The following is a 13626-nucleotide window of genomic DNA, read 5'->3' on the forward strand; positions in this document are numbered from 1 at the left end:
GCGCCGCCCAAAGTGGCGGTCCACGCGCGCCCACGCACCCCCGCAAGTACACTATACTCGCCTTCCTCGCGAAAATCTGCAGTTTTGCAGATTTTGGGGTCAACTTCCAGAGCCCATAACGAGCTTGATTCTCAACTAAATTCACTTCTACAAAAGCCAAATTAAAGCTAGGAATGTGATCTATCGATCCCAATTTACAGAAAGTTCGAATATAGTCCGTGTTGTTCAGAAATTTGGTCTGAAAGTGGCCAAACGACCACGGCTGAAATTTTCCAGAAAACTAAAATTTTCTTCCTAACTTCCAGAGTTGATTTCTAACTCGTTACTTAACCAAACTCAGTGATTCAAAAGCCATTTTAAAGTTAGGAATGTAGAGAAAAAGTTTGTACCTAGAAGAAGTCCATTTGTGGTCGAGGTTGACCAGAAAAATGGTTTGAAAATGACTAAATGGCCACGGTTCTTGTACGAAAAACTTCGTGTTCTCCTTCTTCTCGAGTTTCTGGGTAAAACCACACGTTCAAAACACAAACAAAGGATCAATAACAACCCATAGAAGTGAAATGAAGGTTCTAAGGGTTTCTTAAGGCTTACCTTAGCCATGCATGGCTTGAAAACCGTAGTATCGAACTTGCCGAGTCGGACCTTCCGAGTTGGACGTTCTAAACTCGGTCAACACGCGAACCAGGGGTATGGTCGTGGTCGTGGGACTGAGATGAGCATGATGATGTAGTTTGTTTGTTCGATCTACAAGCTTTGGAGCTTGCTCATGGAGTTGCAGAGGAAGAAGAAGAAGAATGTGGCGTGGGAGAGGGAGAAGAGAGAGAGAGTGAGGTTTTTGAAATTTGCTTTGTTTTTTTTTTCTGATAGAGGGGGACAGAATATAAGGAAACGATAGGATAGGATGGCTGAAAGTGGAGTGATGCAGAGAGTGCACGGGATGAGTTTAAAAGGAATCCAAGGGATAGATTTCTATATTTCCTACAGTAAAAGGAAATTGAAATCTATCTGAAGTAGATATTTTTACACTTTAAAATCTACGTCTACTCGTACTAGCGTGTACAATTTAAATGCGATAGCGAGAAATAAAATGGAAAGCGATAAGAATAAGTCCACGTCACTTGCCAGTAAGGCATAGTCGTCAAAACACATACTTTGGGAGAAATTACATAGGAAAATTAGGGATGAGTCGTCACATAAAATGACATCCTCAATTTTTGTCAAATCATTTTGGCCTATGTTTATTAAATTAAGGGCAATTTTGTATTTTGATCCTAGTTTAACATAATTTTTCACCTAAGGAAAAAAATGATTGATGATGGATAATCTCAAAGACCACTTATATTGATTTCAAATTTCAGAAATCATAATGAAGTATTATACAAATCTTATGAACCATTTTGGCTTAGAAAGCCTTTTATAAAATTCAAGTTGTATAATAAGAAAATATTGTGTGGATTGTGGAAGTGTATTTTTAGTACATAAAAAAGCCTAAGTTATCGTTATACACAACACAAATACCGTATTTATAAAATAATATAAAAACTTAAACAATATGTTATATGAAGTCGAATCAGATTATAACCCTATCATACCAACTTTATTCCATTTTTTAATCCATTTATTATTGGTATCGAATTGTGTTTAGATCGTCGTATTGAAAGTCTCAACACATATCCCATTAATTACCGGTCTAAAAATAAGTAATTCTATTAAAATAAAAAATAAAAAATAAAAAGCAAAAATATTAGATGTACAACAAAAGCTCTATAAATACCTATTTTCACGTTGACTTAGATGAGTGTAATATGGGTGTAATGTGTATGTATAAGAATCGGACATCGTAAATAAAGATAAGTTTTACACATTAAATTTGGGAGTCGTATACTTGTTATTTATTTTATTTTATGAACAGTTATCTTTGTAGACTACGGAACTTTACTTTTTACATTATTAAAATCACACTCAATTTTTTCGATCCGCTTCAGAAACAAAGAGAGAAAAAAAAGAATAAGAGTCAAGTTTATATTCGAGAGCCAAAAAATAAGTAAACCAAAACATTTCTTTCCTAACAAGAAAAGGAGTTAACCTCCCATATAAATATCCAACCCCCAACTCCACAACCCACCAAATTGCTTTCAGCTACTCTTCTGTTCTCTCTTCCAAATCTTGCATCGACTAAACAAACTCTCTCTCCCTTCGTCGTCCCTTGGTCTCTGCTCCGCCTTCCACCATGACGGATAAGGCTGAATCTTCAGACTCGTAAGTCCCCAGATCCCTCTCTAATCCAACTGGGTTCTACTCGATTTCGATCCATTTCAATTGTTTTTGCGTTTTTTGTTTTTGGATATTTCTGGGTTTTGATGCGATTGTGGTTTTTTGTTGTTATTTTGCAGTAAGGGAACGAAGAGGGACTTCAGTACTGCGATCCTCGAGCGCAAGAAGGCTGCGAATCGGCTTGTTGTCGACGATGCTATCAATGACGACAACTCCGTCGTCGCGCTCCACCCCGATACGATGGAGAAGCTCCAGCTCTTTCGTGGCGACACCATCTTGATCAAGGTTTGATTTTTCAGATCATGTTCTATGATTTCTATGTTCCTTATGTATGCGAAAGCAAACTTTTGGATGGAATTTTACTTGCAAGGGCTTTCTAGTTAGGGTTAATGGAAATTTACGATTTAGGTAGTGATTAAAGGCTGTATTTAATCTGGGTTGATGGGTTTTTCTCTATTTTATTTTGGATCTGAGAACTGGGTTGTGTTCTGCTGTCTGAAGTTTTGGGGTATTTTTTTTTATCAATTTGCCGGGTTTTGATGGTTACGCCTCTACTTTTTCACCGATTACAACTCGAGGTATCTATGGAAAAATATCCAAATCAATATTGTTTAATGTTTTTTCCCCTACTTATACCCCTATTAGAATTAGCTTTTGAGGATTTAATACGTATGATATTCGCTCGAATTGAAACTATGCATGCGATGTTGTGGTTTGGTTGGCTTTTATTGTCATTGGCTGTTTGCGTACTGCGCTTTGGTATTAGCAGCGTGAATGCTCTCCGTTCTGCCTAAGCTTCGGTTTGTAAAGAATCACAACTAATGGTTCGTTTATTTTGTTTGGTCCTTAGGGAAAGAAAAGGAAGGATACCATCTGCATTGCTCTTGCTGATGATACATGTGAAGAACCTAAGATCAGGATGAACAAGGTTGTGAGGAGCAACCTAAGGGTTAGGCTTGGGGATGTTGTTTCTGTTCACCAATGTGCTGATGTCAAGTATGGAAAGCGTGTCCACATTCTGCCTGTGGATGATACTATTGAAGGAGTCACTGGAAATCTGTTTGATGCGTACTTGAAACGTAAGTTTCTGTATTAACCCTTTTTATTCTCAGCTGCAACTGGAGGCTAACATGTGAATATTTCATATATAGTCATCATATTTTTAAAAAGTTTGCTTTTGTTTGGTTACAGTTAGTGGAACTGTTTATCAATCTTTGGATGCATAGCTACATGCTATTGCACAAATTGAGAAATAACGGAATCATATTTTTACCTCATTGATACATGGATGCTTAGAAATATGATGTTTCGCTTTTATGTATTTGAATCAATAGACAGTGTCGATGTTAAAGAGAATCTTATGACTCATAATTTATCTTTCTATGTTTAGATTTAATGACTATATGCTTAGGGGAGAGTGTTTGGGTTATATCATGTTTATAAGTTTCGATTAAAATATACCGTAGCTAGTACTGATAGTTGTTAGAACTAACTGATTTTATCAGTAACTGCTGGTTTAATTCTTTGTACCATTCATTTTTACCTGTTTTCTGGTCTGTTTTTTCAGCTTATTTTCTGGAGGCCTACCGTCCTGTGAGAAAGGGTGATCTCTTCCTTGTGAGAGGAGGAATGAGGAGTGTGGAGTTTAAGGTCATTGAAACTGACCCTCCTGAGTACTGTGTGGTCGCTCCCGACACTGAAATTTTCTGTGAGGGGGAGCCTGTGAAAAGGGAGGATGAGGAGAGATTAAATGAGGTTGGCTATGATGATGTTGGTGGAGTTAGGAAACAGATGGCTCAGATTCGTGAATTAGTGGAGCTGCCACTGAGGCATCCTCAGCTATTTAAATCAATTGGTGTGAAGCCACCAAAGGGTATTCTGCTGTATGGACCTCCTGGATCGGGTAAGACTCTAATTGCCCGAGCCGTGGCTAATGAAACTGGGGCATTCTTTTTCTGCATCAATGGACCAGAAATCATGTCAAAATTGGCTGGAGAGAGTGAAAGCAACCTCAGGAAAGCTTTTGAGGAGGCAGAGAAGAATGCACCATCAATCATCTTCATTGATGAGATTGATTCAATTGCTCCCAAGAGAGAGAAGACGCATGGAGAAGTTGAGAGGAGGATTGTTTCCCAGCTCTTGACACTCATGGATGGGCTTAAATCTCGTGCCCACGTGATTGTTATGGGGGCTACAAATCGTCCGAACAGTATTGATCCAGCTCTCAGAAGGTTTGGAAGATTTGATAGGGAAATAGATATTGGTGTGCCAGATGAAATTGGGCGTCTTGAGGTTGTCCGTATTCATACAAAGAACATGAAGCTTGCTGAAGATGTAATGTCAAATATAATTATTTTCTTTTTTTGACATTATTTTTATTTCAAGTTCGTATCCTTTTCTTCCCTCTTTCAAAACATGGTCACCAATGCTTTTGACTTTTCTTGTACAGGTTGATTTGGAGAAGATAGCTAAGGATACACATGGTTATGTTGGTGCCGATCTAGCTGCTTTGTGTACTGAGGCTGCCCTTCAGTGCATCAGAGAGAAGATGGATGTAATTGACTTGGAAGATGAGGAAATAGACGCTGAGATACTCAATTCAATGGCAGTTACAAACGAGCACTTCAAGACTGCCCTTGGCACAAGCAACCCATCTGCTCTTCGTGAAACAGTAAGTATTTAGCACTTTGCTTCAAGTGACAGAGGTTTTTTTATTAGACACCTTATGCATTGAATGGAACCCACAATTTCATGGTGTATCTTGTCCAGGTTGTTGAAGTGCCCAATGTTAGTTGGGAAGATATTGGTGGTCTTGAGAATGTTAAGCGTGAACTTCAAGAGGTAATTGAGTTTACTACATTGGATTGTTCATTCAAGTTTACTCCATTTATCTCATTTGGCTCTGTTACTTACAGTATCTATCCTTGTATTATTTTGTATTGCAGACTGTTCAGTATCCTGTTGAGCATCCTGAGAAGTTTGAGAAATTTGGAATGTCACCTTCCAAGGGAGTTCTTTTCTATGGCCCTCCTGGATGTGGTAAAACTCTTCTCGCCAAAGCTATTGCCAATGAGTGTCAAGCAAACTTCATCAGTGTCAAGGGACCTGAATTGCTTACCATGTGGTTTGGAGAGAGTGAGGCCAATGTGAGGGAAATTTTTGACAAGGCCCGCGGATCTGCTCCATGTGTCCTGTTCTTTGATGAACTTGATTCCATTGCTACTCAGGTTTGAGCCTTTCTTTATATAAAATCACTGCTTATTTGTTATTGACACTGGCTTCTATTTGCAAATTGAATTTAACATGTGTAGTTTGAAAAAGGGAAAAAATATTTGCTCTGTAATATGACTAAATAGGAGACTCCAAATTCTGTTGCCGAAACTTGAATTATTACTTGCGTTTCATAGGTTATCTGTTGTTAACAGGAGAAAACTTAGCATTATGTGAAAGTGAAAGAAACTTGAATTTTTAATGCTCAGAAACATTTGACAAACACGGCAGAGAACTCTTGATAAAAGAACGTTTGCAGTATTTTCCTTTGGGTCATCGTTGATGTGTTGATCTATTTATATGCTTATTGCTTCCATTCCATCTTGCAGAGAGGTAGTAGCGTAGGTGATGCTGGGGGTGCTGCTGATAGGGTTTTGAACCAACTCCTCACAGAAATGGATGGAATGACTGCAAAGAAAACTGTTTTCATTATCGGTGCCACCAACAGACCTGATATCATAGACCCTGCACTTTTGCGTCCAGGCCGCCTAGATCAGTTGATTTACATTCCTCTCCCCGATGAGGAGTCCCGTTTTCAAATATTCAAGTCTTGCTTGAGGAAGTCTCCAGTTTCCAAAGATGTGGACATCATAGCCCTTGCTAAGTACACCCAAGGATTTAGTGGTGCTGATATAACAGAAATATGCCAGCGTGCTTGCAAATATGCCATTAGAGAGAATATTGAGAAGGTATGATATTGCACTGCTCATACTTGCTGAACTTTTTAGTCCCTGGGAGAAATGGATTTTATTTATTTATTTTTCTGAGTTCATTTCTGAATAACCGTTATATTAATCTTGCAGGATATTGAGAAGGAGAGGAGGAGAAACGAGAATCCCGAGGCAATGGAGGAGGATGTTGAGGATGAAATTGCAGAGATCAAGGCTGCTCATTTTGAGGAGTCGATGAAGTATGCTCGCAGGAGTGTTAGCGACGCTGATATCCGCAAATACCAAGCATTTGCGCAGACATTGCAGCAGTCGAGAGGGTTTGGAACAGAGTTTAGGTTTGCAGACAATCCTACTGGCACAACTGCTGCATCCGACCCTTTTGCAACTGCTGCTGCTGGCGCAGATGAAGATGACCTTTACAGTTAGGATGGTTTTCGTTAAGCAGCGTCTTTTTCGTGCTTGAATTTTAACTGTTGCATTTTGTATTTTCCGTCGATGATGTGGTAGAATCGTTGAAGTGTCCATTTAATCGTTGTTGTAACCAAAGAAGCCTTGGGGTTTCCGGCCATTGGCACCCCCTGGATAATACGAAGTTAAAAACAGTGTTGATTATTTTATGAGATTAATGGACAACTTAAAAGATCATCATGCTTTGTTTCAGATTGTAAGATGCTAGTTTTGTTTTTGGCCATATGTTTTCATATGCAGGTCAGCTCTGTGTGGTGGTTGTCAAGGAGATGTCTCGGTGTATATAGACTCGAATGAATAGACTTATGTGCTAGCTGTTCAAACTAATTTTACGCAGGGCCTTGTTGCATCGATCAGTTCGGACAGGCATGGTGCACGAAGCCTTCAGAGAAAACGTTCCCGTATCCAAATCAATTTGTTGTGGTATCATCCCTTGTGGAATCTCGAATTGTAGGAACCGAGTTCATTCATTGAAAGAGGCTGAGTCAACCATGATTAACACTGTACAGTCGTGGTATCACCCCCTGTGGAATATCGAATTGTAGGTACGGAGCTTCTTTTCCTGTACACTTGTACAATGATTTTTCGTAAACTTTAGCTGTTTTTTTTCTCGAGAACTATTATTGACACTCTAAGGAAGTCATTCATCTCTAGTGGAACAAAAAAATTGGAATGAGCTAACCTTGCTATTTTGATATGTAGGATTAGTTGTAGTTTCAATTGTTATTTCATAGGGAAGAAGAAAATAGAGACTGATATGAAACCTTATCTCGAGGACAGAGACGTGGTGTTAATTTTTAAATCTCCAATTACTTTATGATCTTTCCTTTTCTTTAAAGATTTTTATCACAAATGGTCCATGAGATTGATCAAACTCATCATTTTGGTCCCTCACTTTCAAAATTAATTAAAGTCTTTCTTGACATTCACTACCGCACATCAATTGGGTCATTCAGTTAAGATTTTGTCAATTATTCTGTTAGTTTGTATGTGGGACCCACAAATCCATTGAAATGGTGACATGTGGATTACACAAAATAAGAGTTTTTATCGCAAATAGTCCCTTACATTGATCCAACTTCTTATTTTGGTCCCCGAGTTAAAAAATCGATAAATTTAGTCTTTGACTTTCAATACTGCACGTCAATTTAATAATTCCGTTAAAGTTTCGTCAATATTTTTTGTCTCATTAAGCCACTCATATGGCGCCACGTGGATTAACTACAAGAATTTTTTTTTAAAGATTTAAAACTAAATGTAAAATAAGAAACTAAAAACCAAAACTAAAAGAAAAAAAAGTCATCGTTGTCTTCATCAAGGTACGCTAAAAAAGGAAAGGAAGGCACCATGACACCACTAAAGTACTTGCCTTCCTGAACTCACTCCTTATTCTCTCTAGTTGGTTATAATCCAATCAAATTTGAATTGAACTTGGATTCGATTTTATTGAATTAGATTGAGTTTTTTTCCAATTGGGTGGGATGCGAGAAAAATGTCAGCACGAAATATTCGTATGTTGGTTTGCTCTTAAAAAAAAAAAGGTTTCATATAGTTAATTAGGGGTGGGTTCGGTACGGTTACCGTACCAAAATCCTTGTACCAATTACCGTACCAAACTTTCGGTTTAGTAAAATCTATTACCATTACCGTACCAAACTTTCGGTATACCGAAGTTCGGTATTGCCAAAAGTTCGGTTGGCATGGTATGGCAATGGTAATTGCCATTTTGTTTTGGGACAAAATCTGTTTTTGTTTTTTTAACCCAATTCAAGGGCAAAACTTTTTTTTTTGTACCTTTATCTCATACATTGTAGATTAAATTAATCTATTATTCATTATTCACAATTCACACACATAATAATTCAAATGATGCATCAAGATTCAATATGAAAATTAAGCTTACAATCCAAATAGAAGTTACGAACCAAAACAAATAGAAGTTAACAATCCAAATAGAAATTAAAGTTTCAAACCAAATGAAAATTGGAAGTAAACTTCAAAAATGAGAATTCATTGATCAGTTATTCAAGCTTGAGATGTCGAAACTTTTGGAAGAGGCATTGAACTTGTAGAAGATTGAGTTTGTGTCAAGCATACATTACAAACAAAGAAAACATATTAATTAGTAGCAAGAAAAATTAAAGTTGAAAACCATTTAATAACAAATTTACTAAAAAAATTAAAGCATATCTTTCTTGTTTTTTCTTCTTTCATTTCCTTGTAAAATTGAAGCATATATTTCGTTGGTTCCTTGTAGAAGTTTACTTCATCTGCCCTAAGTCAACCACTAGTACGCACTAGTGCCTCCATTATGTTAGGAGTCAAGGATACCCTAAAAGGGTCCACAACCTTTCTCCCTAGGCTAAATGCATTTTCACTAGCAACAGTAGAAGTGGGGGTTACAAAGATATTTTGGCTATTTTGTGAAAGAATTAGGAACTCTTTTGTGTTTGATTTCCACAATTTTAAGATATCAAAGTCACCAACAACAATACTAATATAAGTAGGGTTTTATTTTCAAATTATTGGAATATTATAAATATGTGTTATATAATTATCTATTATATAATTTATAAATTATAAATTATATTGTATTTTTGGTATGGTACGGTAATACCGTGGTAATGGTATCCATTACCAATACCGTACCATGAAATTTCGGTACGGTACAATACCGTACCATTACCGATTGGTACAAAAAATTTGGCACAAAATCGGTATGGCACGGTTGGCAATTCGGTTGGTACGGCAATTTGGCAAAAAAATCCACCCCTATAGTTAATCCACGTGGAGCCATATGATTGGATTAGTGGGACCACATCAACACCCAAACGAAAAATATTGATGAAATTTTAACGGAATGACTAAATTGATGTGAGGTAGTGAAAGTCAGGGACCTAATTTATTAATTTTTGAAACTCAGGGACCAAAATGAGAAGTTGGATCAATGTCGGGGACTATTTGCGATAAAAATCCTTATTTTGTGTAATCCATGTGTCACAATTTCATTGGATTTGTGGGTCTCACATACAAACTAACCGAATAGTTGACAAAATCTTAACGGAATGACCAAATTGATGTGAGGTAGTGAATGTCAGGGACGACATTGATTGATTTTGAAGGTGAGGAACCAAAATGATGAGTTTGATTAGTCTTAGAAACCATTTGTGATAAAAAAAAAACCCTTTCTTTAATTTGCTTGGCAACACGTTAAGTACTGGTACAAATAGAAAAGTTATGATTCTCTTTTTTTACTATAAGATGACACAATTGCAACTAGAGATAAAGTTATGATTCACTCGTTGTTGGAGATGTTACTAGCATCTGATAATATTTTAAATTACTTAATCTTACAATGCATTGCGTAACATTTAGATAACAAGGTAATATTATCAAATAAATACAAATAACACACAAATAAAATATACTAGTAAATGAGACTATGATATGCATGGATATTGATAACTTTATAGGTCCAACATGGTTCACCACTAATTTCACCGATATTATCTTAACTTAACCGCCTATTCTTAGGTGTTGGTTTTATAGCCAAATGCCTCAGTGATATTAGGAGTGGAAACTCCCATTTATTAACTGTATATTATTTTGTATCACTAGTAGGAAAAACAGCTTGCGCGACAAACAATATTTCGTCGCACAAGAGGTACTTGCGCGATGGAAAAACAGTGTCATCATGCAAAAAAGACAGGAAAGGAAAAAAAAAAATATTGTGCGACGAAAATCTTTGTCGTGCAAGAATACTTCGCGCGACGAACAATAGTTGTTGTCGCGAAAAGTCATCAAGAAAACGCGGGGTAATTTTGTTTGGCGCGAAAACCTTGTGCGACGAAAAGGGGACCTTTGCGCAACAAGGTTTCGTCGTGCAAGTTGCTGTCAGTTTTCACTGCAGGTGAATCAGAGGAATCAATACTGCATTTATTACAAATGTTTGCGTGACAAAGCCTTATTCGCGCAAAGACCCTACCTTTCTGTAAATATGCGCTTCTTCTGTCCTTATTATTCACAATTCTGTTCGTGCTGGGATGGAGGATAAAAACAAGGATAAGAGCGTGCCTGCCGCCGACCCGAATGATTTGAGGCAACATTTTGAGTTCAGGCATACAATTGTCGTAGCCATGTAGAATAATTGTCCTACTGTTAAGTGGCGTTCTTGGAAATATGTGCCCAAGAATGCGAAGAAGACGGTGATTGATGAATGATTAGTAAGTATAATGTTGATGGATCAATAATTAATTTTGTGAAATTTTTTGTTTTATGTTGGAATTAATTATTTGCATATATGTGTAACAGTGTAAGTATACTCTTGATGATGATATGAACGGAGAGTTGATGAAGTTGATGGAGGATGCGTTGGAGGGAGGTTACATTCGGTGGCGTTATGAAGTCGAGTGGAATGGAGGACAATATTGAAATTGAAGGTTTTTTTTTTATAAGTTATGTATTTGAACTTAATTAGGCATTAATTCCTGTTTGCTTTTTAAAATAAATGAATGGATTAAGGTATTAATTATTTTTGGAATAAATATTTAAGATATTAATTATTTTTAGATTAAATATTTAAGGTAGTAATTATTTTTAGAATAAATATTTAACTGAATATTTGTTTGTAATTATAAAGTCTACGTAAACATAGATATCTATGTTTACGTAAACTTTATAATTACAATCATTATGTTTGTTGCTACATATATTGCGCGACGCTATTTTCGTTGAGCAAGACAACTTTGTGCGACGAACAACAACTATCGTCGCAGAAAGTACGGTCATATTACGTTCAAAAGTTCCCATTTATTGCGCATTTATGACGCGTTTTGCGCGACGAACATAGGTATTTGCGCGACAAATGACTTAGTCGCGCAAAGGGATCCCAGTGCTATATAAATACAGTTTCAAAACCCTGGTTTTAAAAAAAAATTTGTTTCAAAAGAATGGCCGATTCTGGAGAAGGTTCTGGCAAAAAGAAACTTGTAGTAGGATCAGAGAGGTATCGACGGAAGCAAGTGTCGTACTTTGAAGACAAAAGTATGGCTGATGCGTACATTGAATTTAGGTATGACATTGGGAGTTTGTTACAGAGGGAATATTCTGCCGAGTTTGAGTCTTGGAAAAATGTCTTTGAGGAGTTAAAGAAGTCCATACTGGGGAAGTTATCAGTATATTTGTAGTAAATAATGAATAATTATTTTTGTTAAAACATAATATTTTTTAAATTACTAATTTATTGTTATTGGCATTAATGTAGGTTCATTGGAATGCTGATGAAACCGATAAGAAGCAGCGGAAGTATGTAGGTTCATCGAGATGTTTGATGTGTTGCAGGCGGAGGAGGATTGAAGTTGAATTGTAATTTTTTTTTGTTTGAAATAAGATTTTGTGAACTTTATATTTATTTTAATTAATAAATTTATGTTATGTGGATGAGTATTAATATTTACATTAATTATAATTTGTATTTGGGATAATAAATTAGTTTTGTTAATTAATTTAATGTTTAATTAGGTTTGAGTTTTTTATTTATATTAAAATAAAATTTTACATTACATAAAAATAAAATGGAAAAACATTAAAAAAAAATATGCATTTTGCACGAAGAATTTCGTTGTGCAATTTGTTTAAAATAATAAATTAGAAAGTAAATGAAAAAAATTGTAACCTTGCACAACGATACATTGCTTGTCGCTCAAAGGGTGTTTGCAAGATGAATATGTTTTTAGTCGCGCAAAGGGTATTTGCGTGACGAGAACGGTGTTCGTCACGCAAAATCATTCATCCAAAAGATAACTTTATAATCTGGATTAGCAATGCAGAGGCAAACTGCAGTAAAACTGTAGATTTAGCCTCTGCACTTATCCCCTTCGTTTTTCTTCAATCTGACATCCGTCATTTTCATGTTCTCTCAATTTTATCATCTAATACTCCTCTATCTTCTTCTCTAGGTTGATTGAGCAGTCTCGATGTGTCTGGTAAGTGTTTTTTTTTTGTTAGGGTAAAAGTATTAATGTAAATTCAAACTAACGCCATGAATTTCATTGTTTATAGGGATATTGTGTGTGATTAGCGATTGGTGGAGAACGATTGAGAATGTATTTTTTTCGTTGTATTTAAAATAAAAATAAAATTAATTAAATTATGTTGAACTTATGTTGTTATGTTTATATTGTGTTGTGATCTGCATGGTTAATTGTAATTAACTTTGTACTTGTTTTTTTCTTTTTTTAGTAAAACTTAGTTTCCCGTTCAAGGATTAGTTGGATTTCGCGCATGGATGCGAAAGCATGACTGCGGTCCAATTGATTCTTCAATTGTCCCATTATTTGGAAAGTTTGGGAATGCACAATTATGGTGCGTAGTTTATGGTTGAAGGATTAGGCTTCAGTTGTGGAGATTTTAGTGTCATCTTTGTACATTCTTCGGGTGGCTCATAGGTATTTCATATCTACGTCGTCCATCTAAAGAACTGTACGGAGACACTTTCGAAATTCATCCATGTCGAAATCTAATATGATGTAGCCGTAAATTACGTGACATAACTATGCATTACTGAATGGGATATGGCCCTTCTCGGAGGCATAAGGTGACACTATCATTTGTATGAAGTTGTTGTGATTGTTGTACTGTTATTGTGGTTGCAGTAATTATGAACAGGACGTGGATACAGAACCCGAATAGATGCGCGAACGAATACTTGGATGGAATCGATGATTTTATTGACTTTGCATGTACACACAACCCGGGTGCAACTAGAATCCAGTGTCCTTGTAGGAGGTGTAACAACACGTTAAGGGAGACTTTTGAAAATGTTTAATTTCATTTAGTAAGGAATGGAATGGTTGAGACTTATAATACTTGGAACCATCATGGGGAACAATTAGACAATGCTTTGTCTTCAAACACCACAAGTGTGGACAATGTTCAACCTATT

The 13626-nt window shown here is 36.3% G+C and overlaps 1 protein-coding gene across 1 annotated transcript; it reads left to right on the forward strand.

Moving 5' to 3' along the window:
• The first annotated feature begins 2095 nt into the window (after window positions 1–2095).
• On the forward strand, window positions 2096–6860 carry LOC126592065 (cell division control protein 48 homolog D-like). The gene is made up of 9 exons (XM_050257821.1): window positions 2096–2259; window positions 2394–2559; window positions 3125–3353; window positions 3842–4608; window positions 4724–4945; window positions 5044–5115; window positions 5220–5501; window positions 5874–6233; window positions 6348–6860. Exons 1-9 carry the CDS (start codon window positions 2231–2233, stop codon window positions 6639–6641), a joined length of 2421 nt encoding a protein of 806 aa, XP_050113778.1. The 5' UTR covers window positions 2096–2230; the 3' UTR covers window positions 6642–6860.
• Window positions 6861–13626: the final 6766 nt, after the last annotated feature.

Source organism: Malus sylvestris, chromosome 12 (assembly GCF_916048215.2).
Source record: "Malus sylvestris chromosome 12, drMalSylv7.2, whole genome shotgun sequence".
Lineage (NCBI taxonomy): Eukaryota > Viridiplantae > Streptophyta > Magnoliopsida > Rosales > Rosaceae > Malus > Malus sylvestris.